This window comes from Corylus avellana, chromosome 3 (genome assembly GCF_965113065.1).
Source record: "Corylus avellana chromosome 3, dhCorAvel1.hap1.2, whole genome shotgun sequence".
Taxonomy (NCBI): domain Eukaryota; kingdom Viridiplantae; phylum Streptophyta; class Magnoliopsida; order Fagales; family Betulaceae; genus Corylus; species Corylus avellana.
In genome coordinates this window covers 8967925-8981138 of record NC_142492.1, presented here as the reverse complement: position 1 = coordinate 8981138, position 13214 = coordinate 8967925, and the positions used below count along the sequence as shown (strand labels likewise).

Genomic DNA, 13214 nt, shown 5'->3' with positions numbered 1-13214 from the left:
TGAGGATCGACCTCAGTCTGACGAAGTATTTAATTAATCACTTGTGATAGCCTACACTTGAGTTTGTAATCATTTTGACACATAAACAATCACCCGCAAGAACATGATATCCATATTTCTTGTATTCCTTCTTAACAATGAGAACAACAACCAAAACATGAAAGACAAGAACGAGAATACAATATCATCATTAACACCAATTCATTCTGGAACAAAAGGATTCCCAAACTCAAACACAAAGAGGCATACCTACAATGTCTCTTCAAGTGCCTTTTTACTTGTATTTTCATGTGTATATGCGTGTGAAATGAGAAAGACATTTATCAAATCTCCAGCCTTAAGCAAAACTCAAGAGTTATGAGACAAGACCAAAATTCACGTTAGTGTCATCCTATGTTTCTAAAGGGCACAATGTTTAAACAAATCTTCGCTTAAATAAATTTGAATACAACTTTTATGCTAGATTAGACACAACTTTGCCTAAAAAAAAAATCTTAGAAATTATTCGATAACTATAATGAAAACTCAAGAGCCAGGAGACATGACCATAACCAAAATTCAAGTTAGCCATCAAACCTTTACAAGTTCACTATGCTTAAACAATTTTCTACCTAAATAAAATATTTTAAAAAAAAAAATCAGGCTTTTTTTAAGAGTAAATAAAATTCCAAACTAAAATATCTATAATTTCAAAATATCTTATAACTTTTGTATATAAAAGCTTTTAACTTACGAAAGAAAAAAATAAATTCACTCAAGAAAGAGAGAGGAACAATGGAAGAAAATGGTATGCAGAGACTTATAGGGATGACAATGTTGTTAGTGACTCTTTTTCTAGTTCTGAAGCATGCGGAGAGCCCCCCGTTTCCCTTTTCCGCTCCCCATATGCCCCCTTCTCTCCATCCCTTGCCACTTCCCGGTCGACTTCTCTTTCTCTGTCCAGATGATGATGGCAAGGTACCAAGAAAGAAGGGACGTGACGGACAACGAGTGGAGGGCACTCTCAGATGGCGAAAGAATGAATTGAAAAAATGTAATAAAAAATGCGTACAGGAATACTCTAAGAATCGTGAAGATTTGGGGGTTGAAGAGGCTCAAAACAAACTTGCAGCTTGCTTTGAAAACTGCAAAGTTTTATATGGGGATGGTACATGATTGCAGTCCTCTCATTAGTGGGTGATTCTGTAACTGTTATTTTTTTTCTAGAATAAGCTACAAATCCTCTCTATAAAAGGATGTAGATGTTGTATGAAAAATATCAAACATGCAATCAACAAGATGCATGTTATAAATGGGTTTTAGGCCTAACTCAACCTAAAAGCTAGCTCAAGAGTTGAGGTTTCCCCTCACCCTTATAAATGGTCAATCTCCTTAATACACAGGCAATATGAGACTTCCAACACACCCCCTCACGTGTGGTGGGAGGACATCCAAGCCAACACGTGCGACAATGGGTGACAGTGGGCCACAGCTAATTGGGCTAGGCTCTGATACCATATTATAAATGGGTTTTAGGCCTAACTCAACCCAAAAGCTAGATCTTTTGAAAACATTATTTACTTTATGCAACTTTTGAAAGTAGAGATCCGCTCAAAATGGTCAATTTATCCTCTCTTTTTTCCTTTTATAATCTGATTTTAACCCAAAGAAACCTTTATGAAATAATGCAAGGGGGTAGTGTTGGCGGTGGAACATTTGGTTGAACAAGTAAAAGCGACTCAAGAGGAAGTATATTGGTGGCGATTGGAAGAGACCTATGCAAAGTACAAAGAAGTGAAAGACGAGGGCGGCGAATGAAGAATTTCCAAAAAGGAGAACAAGTTATGGAGGGTGGCTTATAACTGGCACCTACAAGAAGTTGAAGAGCAAGAAGTATGCTTTGTATCGAGTGCTCGAAAAGATCAAAAGAAATAAATAAACCACAATATTTACATCATCAATCTTCTAGGCCACATGGCAATTTCCATTATGTCCAACGTGGCTGATATCTTTGAGTACCATCCGGAGATTGAAGCATCAAACGGTATAACTCGAGGACGAGTTCTTTTAAAGAGTAGGCACGCCTGATGTAACACGGCCCCAGAACAAAAATGGAAGGCATCACAACTCAACCGCAACACCATCCGAAGGCAGGTAGTGGCTCGATTGACATATTGCTACTTAGTTGATCCGCCGAGATTCTCAGTCGCATTCCCAGTCAAGACGGGGTTGCAGTCGAGAGTCATTGAGAGACCTCCCGAGAAGCTCGGTTCCAACCCCATCCAGACGAGAATGCAACGAAGTCACATTGGGAGACCTTCAGAGAGGCTCAGTTGCAAACCCATCCGGACAAAAAGGAAAGAAATCTTACTGGAATCAAGCTATCAACACTGAAAATTCTCTTTCTGAATGTATCTTGAGGCAATTTAGTTTTCATAATTAGTTTATCTTTACCAAAGGTAGTTTCTTTCCTATTTTAAGTGATTTAGTTTTCCTTTCTGATTCCGACCAATGTAATATTTATTCACTGTCTGAGGCATTCTCTTTCTGTTCTTATCTTAGTCTTCTATCTGCTACATCAAGGAAATTATTTCAAAATGGCAAGTGCAAAAAGAGTTACCTGCAGCAGTTAACCTCAACATACATGACCTTTCAAGGAAAGAACTGTATTTCTTATATTGCTCGACTTTGATCATTACATGTGGTGTTGATGCTACATAAAATGGTGGAAGATGATGCTATAAGGGTGAGGTGGCCTTTGATGCCTATACAACACCAGCCTATTAACATATTTATTTTGACTATGAACTGAAACCTAGAAACTGTAAGAAAAAGCAAAAGCTAATTGAATTGAACATTGTGAGAACTACAGTTTCTTCATAGCTGAGTTAAGAAGCGGACTTCCATGGATTCCATATACAGTAAATGAGCTTGATCAGCTTTGATGTATAGCACATTTTTCTGTACATTCATCAAATCTTCCATTCTCAACAGAAAAAGACTCAAATCTGCTCCCAACACTGAACTATTTATGGAATTTTCCTCTCTTCCTCTCAGCGGATTCCCAAACTCCTGTGGCAATATATAATGTATAAAGGCAAGATTACCAAACTCTTGAATATGAAAACTTAAAAAAACAGAGAGAGAGAGAGAGAGAGAGAGAGAGAGAGAGAGAGCTAGATTCTAGCACCAGTTAGTAATTCATGCAGTTGGCATACCTCATACTCTGCCTGCCAACTTCAGAGATGCAGCCATCACTCCCACATTGAACCTGCTTTCCACCAAAAATAGGAGGTTTTCCTCTCATCGGATGCAGTGTCTACAATAGGAAATGATATCACATCATCACAACGAAGGAATGACGAAAAGCTTTACATTTATGAGTGTTAGTTATCATGGGAATAGGAAAATGTTAGAAAAATTAGAAGTGAATCTCAATACAGCATTCATTCCATTCATTCAAATATATAGGACAATACAGCTCATGAATCAACAGCTAATGGGACACCTCACCTACAAGGTAGAGCCTTCTACTCCTATCCTTTTAACAATGAGTAAAGTGTTTAGCATTGCAATAGGAAAGAAATGACATGACAACCAACACCAAAAAGCAAAGGCTCTTTTGGATCAAATGGCATCTCCTCCCTCCAGCTAAAAGTGCTGGAGGGTGAGGTAACAGGATTCTGTATGGGCGCATTAGTGTTTGGCAGTTTGCCTATAAAAATTAAATAAATAAATAAAATAAAGTGGCATACTTACCCCATGTTCTGGTTGAAAAGAATTTGATCTGTTTTCTTTTGACCCCTTATACCAAAAAAGTGAGAAAAAAAAAAACTCAATATGGTAATAAAAAAAACGAAAACTGAAATCAATAGTACATATATTCAATTAAAAGTAAAAGTTAAATGTAGCAAAGATAACCTTTGTAGGAAGAGAGAAAGACTGAGGAAATTTGAGTTGAGATCCATTACTTGGCTGGAGTTCAGATATTAGGGAGAGCTAGCATTCAAAAAGAGAATAAATGAGAAAACTAGGAGGTAAATCTAACACTACAATTAAAATGCTTAAATGTTATGCCAAATGAACTTTCAAAATAAAGAAAACGGGGATACAGAAGCAAACTTATTTATTCAAGGCTTACTTTACTGAAAAGTTCTGTTGGTGGATTAAGCTGAATTCTCTTTTCCGCATGGAAATTGAATTCCTATATGGGGAAGCCACAGTCATATAATTCAGTCAACTAGAAATCTAATTGATACAGTGCTAGGGAATAGTAAAAATCTAGGGACTACCATTGGTACTGTTGTTTCTCGCTTGCTATTTCGGAAAACACCAATATCTCCTTTACTTGAAAATATCTACATTTGGATAGGAAATAAGTCGAAAGCTGATAACTGCAAGCAGAACATTCAGCAAAATTATCTAATCGAACAAAATATTACCTTCTTGTTAAAAGGGCGAGCTTTGAAATTGTGCATTACATCACATCCATCCTGCTTTGGAGTATCCATTGTACTTGGTCTAAACAAAACAAAAGTCACACTGAAGTTAGCACTTTGTTTTTGTCAAATGCAATTTGAGAGTTTCCTTTCTTTATATCGAAGTCAAAATGAAAACCTTCACACAGTTACCTTCTGCATTCCTTATTTCCATTTCCTGCAACAGTAGAAGTGCCAGGCTTGTCCAATCCCTGAAAGGGAAGAACTTTAAATTTCAGGAATCATAACACTGGGCAATCACCAACTAGAAGCAACAAAATGTACAACATCAACCACGTATATCACTAGCAAAATAACTGCTCCAGCTCTTCCTGGGCACAACGTTTGGACCAATGATAAATTTTGTTTCAGGATTAGGTTATGTCAAATATCCAATTAACTTAATGACAACCTTGTCAGAATCATTGCAATTAAACAAGGATGATGAAAGAGCAGCTGTGTGTTGCATAGCCCTCTCCAACGTCTTTAGGTGAAATTCCTGGGAAGCAATAGGAAGAACAAAATCAGGATACAAATGGTAGAAGAAACTTGTTTTGCAAAATTGAGTACGGAAATCTTGGTTCGCCATGATATTTGTACCTAGAATAATTTTACTCCAGCAACAAGCAGGAAACAGATATGAAGCACTTACTTGAAATTCTGGCAATTTTGGAGTGCTCTTCTTTGGAAGTGACAATGAAGGGGCCTCGAGAATCTGCAAATCACAAACTATATAGTTGAGGGGACAGAGGAAAACAGAGCAATTTATATAAAATTCTATCGTTATAAATTTCAAGTACCAACTTTTCTATTCAATGGGCGTGCTTTAAATCTCCGTGCAGCTGGTTTCACATGTTCTAGTTCTGTATTATTCTTAGGCCTGAAATATAAAAATTTCATTTGTGCCCTGCAGCTAGTTAGACAACACAACATTTTATATGTGAAGATATGATAAAAATATAAACAACGGAATACCTTATCCTTTGGGCCCTGTGAGCTGTTTCAAGCTCAGGCTCTCTTGGAATGGTAAGCCTCATTTTGCCATGTGCAGGGTTTTTATCAACTGTTTCATCCTGCAAGATCACCCAGAAATGTTGAATATGACTAAAATGTCATTATACAATCCTCCAACCAACCTTCATCTTTCTTTCAAAGTCCACCTTTCAAATAATCAAAGCTACCATTTTTCTAGAGTCAATCCAACCACAAAATGACATTTTACCAGCAAAAAAAAGAAAAAACCCAAGTTAAACACTTCCCATTGAGAGTCAGCAACTTTAAAATATATTTCTGCTTCCAATTATAACTCCAAGTTAACTATAAACTACTTTTTTCCCATTGGTTGAAATGGTCCATTAAGTTAGGTGGGACTTTGTTCCATTTAACGAAACCATTGTGGCAATGGTATTATTGTCAAAAGTTGCGAATTACAAAAAAAGAGATTTATGAAACTGTAGCTAATGGGATTTTGGGATATGATTCTAATATCAACGAGGGTCAACCACTAAATATATCAGCCTATAACAATGCTGAAATGCAAGAAAGTGACTACGTACAAGAAAAATTAAAGTTAATTTGAGAGACAACTTCAAGCATCAAGAATGGGTAATATACCTTCTTAGGTGGCTTGTGGACCAAATTGGTTTGCTGGTTTGTGTCTGTAACCTGTTATACAGAGAAACAGGTGAGCTTGGAGCCTGCCTTATGACGATAAACTACATAAAAAACTAACATTGAAACATGCCCTAATTTGGAAGCTGGAACAAGCAAGAAGTCACAACCAAGCCCACCAAAAGAGTTGGGCAAGGTAGGTTACCTTTCGAAATTTTCTAAAAGGGTGAACACTTCTAATAACATGCCTTCACGTGGTAGTTATTGATTACTGTGAGATACCAAATTCTTACAACATCAAAGAAAATCGCTTTTTAGGCAATCACTAAAATTTCAATATGGCCAGCAACTCAGCACCTTTTTTTTTTTTTTTTTTTTTTTTTTTTTTTGACAAGCTCTTCAAAAGATAAGTGGATTTACTTAAAGGAAGATAACATAGACTGACACAATTACTGTACCTTACGCAAATGACCTCCGTCCAGCTTCTGCCTCTTGGCAGCTTGACTTTCAACCCCAGAAGTATGTAAGCTCCTCCCAATGTTTTGAACTTGCATTTGATATCTAACAAAGGAGGGGTAGAACAATAAAAAGATGAATATAGCAGATAAAGGGGATCTCCAACATCTTGTTTCAAGGCGATGCCTTGCAATCAAGGCATGGAATGTAGATATTGGGAGCATTAAATTGCAGTGCATACTAGACGGAACAGAGAACATATTAAAGTAGACAGTATTAAACTTGCAATAAATTCATCTAGCAACAATGGAGAATCTTCAAGAATATTGAAAGTGTATCAGGTTTATAATTGTCAGCCTAAGAATTTACCCATCACTGTGAGAATGGTATGATAACAGAAATGAAGAATATTCCTCAAATCACCTGGAAACAGCAACTTGGAGAGGCCGATTTTGCTTGGCCAACTGGCTTGCCGTAGGTTTCATCAAGGTTGAGGTCCTAGGGAAAACAGGCTTGATAGCAGACTTTGATTTAGCTTTTAGTTCACCAGTAGATTTGTGATCATAAAATGTCATTCCTGCAAAGAAAGGGCATCACAAACACAAAAGAAAAATAAAGTAGAAATAATGATGTGATTATAAGAAACATGATTGAATTATGGAAGACACAAATTATTATTATGTTAAAGGTGATCGATTTCAATTGTAGCAATGCATGGATCAAGAAACTAAAAACGTTACACCGTAAATTGAGATGGATCAACAGAACCCAAGTCAAAAGATATAATATTTATAATTATATGTTGCTAAGATATAACATTAATATTAGGGAAAAATGTAAATTCTGTCATTGTGGTTTACTTGATTTGCAATTAACTCTTTGTAGTATCAAAATGAACGCAAAGGTCCCTGAGGTATGCTAAAAAAATAATGTAATCCCTACAATCAAATTCTGTTCACTGACTTAACAGATTCTAATAGCGTAAAACATTAGAGCCAATATAATTGTGATACTTGTCCTATTTAAGTCAATATCATACTAAGGAAATTTGTTAAATTAGTGGACAGAATTTGATTGTAGAGACTAAATTATATTTTTGGCATACCTCAGGGACCTTTGAGTTCATTTTGATACCATAGGGAGTTAATTGTAAATCAAGTAAACCACAAGGGCTAATTTTGCATTTTTCCCTTAATATTATATGTTGCTACCAATTTAAGTAATCACTATAAACTGTTGTGTTGGTAAGTCTTTTAACCCTCTAAAAAGATTGTCCATGCACAAGCATCAGTTATCAAAGTAGAAAACTGTTCACCTGTAGTTAATTCCAATGGTTGACTCAGAAGTTTTTGCAGGTTGCCACTCTGTAATTTGGTGAAGATCCCTCTATCTATTCCTTCACATTCTGGAAGACCATGTCAAATATCATACTATTAGAAAAATCACAGTCTAGACATGAATCAAAATGAATATGATAACAGGTTTGTCTTCATAATCCCCTTGTTTTGCACTATCCAACAACAGCTTCACTAATATTTCTATCATTCTATTTACAAACAGCCCTACGACAGACTTACCATACTAATTTTATAATGAATGTGTGCTGGTGGCAAATATATGAAGTACAGAAAATCTGAGGAGTTCCTAGCCAATAGCAAGCTTGACTATAACCAGCTTTAGACACCTGTGGGTTGGGAATCATGCCTCAAGGTGTGACTTGGAAGTCGCTTTCTGGTCAAGTCGATATCAATGATGTCAGTTACATGTTGTAACCATTTATAGAGACAGACCCATTGCCACCTTTCGATTATCTCCACCTTTATTAGCCAAAGCAACTGACATCATTGATACCGACTTGACCAGAAAGCGACTTCCATAGATTACTCATCTAGCATTGAAATAGGTAATCCAGTTGAATTATCAATGATGTCAGTTGCTTTGGGTAGGATGCCTTATAACCTATTAGATGTAGCCATCTCTTTCCTGCCCAGTTGCTTTGGCTAATGAAGGTGGAGATAATCGAAAGGTGGCAATGAGTCTGTCTCCATAAATGGCTACAACATGTATTGACCAGATTATCATAGGTCGTTTTCTTGATAGTAATTTTAGCAGTTGGGTTATGTCATAAGTAAATAACAAGTTCAATTAGAAGATAAGGGGCAAAAGTTGAACTGGGTCAGTCTACGTACATGGTTACCAACATGTATTTACAAGATTAACAACGGAAATCTTCCTCTTGATACCAATTTTAGCAGTTGGGTTAATTAATTAAAGAAAAAGCTCAATTACAAGATTGTGGACAAAAACAATACCTTTGTTATTCACATCCAATGCACAAAAATCTCGGCCCACACCCATATCAGAGTCCACAATAGCCTCCATGTCCTTCGATTTTGGGGAAGTATTCACATTTTCCATTTGGGTATCCTCTCCCATAACCAATTTTGCCACAAAAGCTGCAACAGACAAAATATATATATATATATAATAATTTTTGTTAGGAAAATGTAAAACAAACGGAGAATCATAAGTAGATAATACAAAACTTCAAAAACAAAAAACAAAAAAAAGGAATCGCAAAAAAAAAAAAAAATCAAAAATCAAAACGAAAATGAACAAATGGAACATTTTCAGCAGCAAATATTACCAAATTAGCACTCATATCACAAAGTTTAAAAAATAAAAAATAAAAAAGAGATATTTAGTTAGAAGAATGAAAAAAGATTAGGGTTTGAGCTCACGAGAAGGTGGGTATTCTACGGCGGACTCGAACCAGAGCTCAACCTGGCGAGCCTCGGCTGGACTCTCCGGCCGAGTGAAATCGAAGTACATGGTGGCATCAAACTCGTAGTCGAGGTCCACTTCTCGGACCTCAAACACTGGCTCAACCTCCATTACTTTCTCTTCCTCTCTCTCCCTCTCTCTCTCTCTCTCTCTGCAATGCCAAGCGCGTAACCCCTCCACAGCATTCACTCCACCACCGCCATCAACTTCAAGCTTCTCTCTCTCTCTCTCTCTCTCTCTCTTCTCTCGCTCGCTCTGCTTCAGAGCTCTGAATCTGATCCACGATTTGCTTGGTAGCATAGAACGGCGAAGAGTTCGCTAGAGCTCACTGTAGGATTCGAGGCTCTTTATGATGTCAGAAGTCAAATTGAAGGGCTTTTTGGATATTTTCACTCCAAAAGAAAAGAAAACGCCAGGCTCCGAGAAGAGAAACAGTGCAAATCTTAAATCCTGTGCTTCTTTTCTTTTTTCTTTTTCTTTTCAGACTAAAATCTTTAGTAAATAAATATTCACAAAATAAAAACTCCTATTTATATTGAGAATATAAGGATTTTGCTTTGTTTATTAAATGCTTTTTTATTTTTTCTTATTTAAAGGGAAATGCTAAGTATTTTTTTAGTATTCTCTCGGTATCCTCTCAACTGTGATGTGGCTTTAAAATTACCAATAGATTAAAAGTCAATAATGATAATCTCAAATTTAACAATAATTTTAAAAACTACATCACAGTTAAGAAGACACCAGAAAAACACTAAAAGAACACCTAACATTTTTCTTATTTAAAATACATATTTTTATCAATCCTATTTTTAAAGCGGCGAGGTTTTGTAACGATCCGAAATTTGAATTAATGGCTCCGAAGAAAAAGAAAACATTATTTAATTTTTGTGACAAACATACCCCTGGTCTCTAGACGACTGGAGAGGCTATGTTCCGATGTGGGTGATGGCATTTTGAGCAAAGTTGAGGGTAAGAATGTAACTTCAGTGGGAGGTCGAAGAAATTCAGTTTTTTTGTCTTTGAACTCAGGGGCTGTGTTATCGGGTTGTGAGCCTCGTTTCGGGAAGCGATATCCTGTTTAGGGGTTCTGAAATTTCGGCGCCTGATGGATTTGCCCTTTGTGTTTTGAGGGAATTGCAAGAATGACCCTAACGGTAGTATTTGTCAGGTGGCAGAAGTCTGAAAGCATGTGGGGCCCGCCCCCAGCAAATTCGAATACATGAGGATAAAGGGTAAAAAGGTAATTGCGTCTCAATATTTATACATATTATCATTAATAATATTAAGAAAATTCTAAAAATTACGTCTTATAATTATTTCTTATAAATTTTTTGTTAAAAAAAAAAAAAAAAATCCAAAAGATTGTTCACACTTTATAACATTTTTCTTACTCTTAATATTAGCTTAAATTTGTTATAATGGGTAGTAAATATTAATCACTTATTAATAATATAAATTATATTTTTATCAAATAATTATTCCACAATGGTGACATAGTAAAAAAATTAAAAAAAAAAAAAAAAAAATTGATTATGACTGCCACATTAATATTGTTTGATAGTTATAAAGTAAAAATGTAATTTTTAGCTTTACTCTTGTCACCGCCAAGAATTATGGGGATGCATATTAGATATTATATGATGTACACTAACTCTAAAAACAGTTTATAATGCAATAACATATGAAAGAGAGAAGAGGTAACTTACACTACGTGCACGAAATCTCAATTAGAGGAAACACAAATATCATATAAAAAAAGAGAAGAGGTAATTTACACTGCGTGCACGAAATCTCAACAGTAAATTATTGGCTTTTCTACAATGAAAGAGCTTATCACTCTAGAGGTTAACGAATAGTAACTTTTTTTTTTTTTTTTTACTAGCCATGTAGATGATTTTTTTTTTCCACCGGATATAAATAATAACACTTAATCTTGGTCATGATTAACCATAAATTACACAATTTCAATTACATGGTGGAAATCTAATTTTATATCTCTAGATCTACCAATAGGAGTGTTTTGACAAACACGTTTAATGGGGCTAAAATGATAAGAGATGTGGACAAAATTTCTTCAGCAAATAGGAAATTAGATAGCAACACATCAACTATGCCTGCCCTAATATCTGGCATGGCAGAAAATCAAAAGACAAAATGGGCAAAAAAGTCCACACAAAATGGCATGATTTTGACATTTATGTGCAGGTGGAAGAAATTTGAAATCCTAGTTGCTTATATTATATATACCACATTTGAATTTAGCTTAAGGTGCTCTAAGAAAACTATAATATATTATATATGTATTGTAGTTTTTTCAATTGTTTAAATTTAATTTTAAATTTTTTTATAATGATTGATCCAAAAATTAATTGTCAAGTTAACATTATAAAACAATTGTATAATAAAAATATAATTTCTACTATTACCCTTCGGTACTAGTCCCTTGTCTCTAAGATTTAGCTGGGCGATAGCCAATAGCATTGGTATCATATCTAATTAGTGGATTATTCATATAAGATTATCTTGGTTAAAAAATAAAATAAAATTTATGGGTAATTACCTTTTGCCTTCATTTTAAATTATTTTCATGTGTTGGATTAGGGTTGAGGAGGGTATAAGCGTTATTTTCTCTATCTGAAGTGAGGGTAAAAGTGGAAGAAAAAAATTTTAAATAGCACAGAACTTGCACATGATCATTGACCGTCAATTTTAACCATTTTTACTGACAGAATGAGGTTTTTTGTTATAAGATGGTAGTTTGATGAGGTCAGATGTCATAGTTTATAGTTCATAAAAAAAAAAATGTCAAGGCATTGTAGTTTATGAGGCAAATGGTTATTACCCTTAAATTTATTTGGGGTACCTTTGCTCGAGTCCAATAAATGTTCATTTATTCCGAGTACGAGTATATAGTTGGGTTCATTCAATGTGTTCAAAATATATATTTGAACACATTGAATGAACCCAACTATATATTTGAAATTAATGTGTTTAATATTTGAATATGTAATATTCTCACTTTAGGGCGTAGGCTTGGTTTGTGATTTGGTCCAAAATGTTTGGCTTACATGTAAATGCCGTGTTTTTTTTTTTTTTTTTTTTTTAAAAAAAAAAAGAGTCTGTTTCGTAGAAATAAAGAAATTAATCCAAAGGTTCTTGCTCAGTATGTACAATATTTTGGATACACAAGGGACTGTCCTCTATCCAGACTTGTTCTATAGATAGACTAAAAGCAAATTTAGCTAAATAATGTGCTATTGAGCATGATTCGAGTATCTTCTATTAATTGGTTGTAACAATTCCAACAAGAGTTTTCTTGTCTCAAATTATTCACAATTTTGTGCGCATCGCCTTTCAAAATTAAAGATACTTTAAAGTCCTAAATTTTTGCAGAAAACCACAGCCTTCCATGCAGCTATTGCTTCCGCTATTGTTGGATCAGTAATAAGGTGCACAGTACTACACATGGCTGCCAATACCAACCCCTCGGTATCCCTTACGATCACTCCCACTCCCATCCTCTTTGAAGTGGCATCGATGGCTGCATCCCAGTTAACTTTTTTTCTAATTTTTTTTTTTTTTTTTCTAATTAACTTTAACTAGTCTTGGATCTGGCTTCTTCCATCTTTGCTTTTCTGTCTTTTTTGGTAGTGGGCTATTTTTTTTATTTTTTATTTTTTAATTTTATTCTGGTTGTGGGCTAATTAACTTAGTAAAAATTGGATCAAAGCCTCTTAAAAGAGACCATAAGAGCTAATGATATGCTTAATTAAATTATTTAATTCATAGTATAACTTAATTCCTAATAATATGCCTAAGTTAATGGTTTAATTCACGGCACATGACATACACGAAAATAGGTCTTGTGATTTCAACTTAACATAAAGGTAAGATATGTATTAGATG

At 35.0% G+C, this 13214-nt stretch overlaps 1 protein-coding gene across 1 annotated transcript; it reads right to left on the bottom strand.

Moving 5' to 3' along the window:
- Positions 1-2629: 2629 nt before the first annotated feature.
- Positions 2630-9751, bottom strand: LOC132174385 (protein TPX2). The gene is made up of 18 exons (XM_059586047.2): positions 9266-9751; positions 8837-8980; positions 7840-7929; positions 6948-7101; positions 6527-6629; positions 6072-6122; positions 5433-5530; positions 5262-5337; positions 5110-5172; positions 4870-4956; positions 4611-4669; positions 4422-4500; positions 4272-4337; positions 4121-4183; positions 3901-3978; positions 3739-3783; positions 3198-3298; positions 2630-3051 (listed from the first exon to the last, which is right to left on the bottom strand). The coding sequence occupies exons 1-18, from the start codon at positions 9606-9608 to the stop codon at positions 3033-3035; spliced, it is 1719 nt and encodes a 572-aa protein (XP_059442030.2). The 5' UTR covers positions 9609-9751; the 3' UTR covers positions 2630-3032.
- Between the last annotated feature and the right edge of the window lie 3463 nt (positions 9752-13214).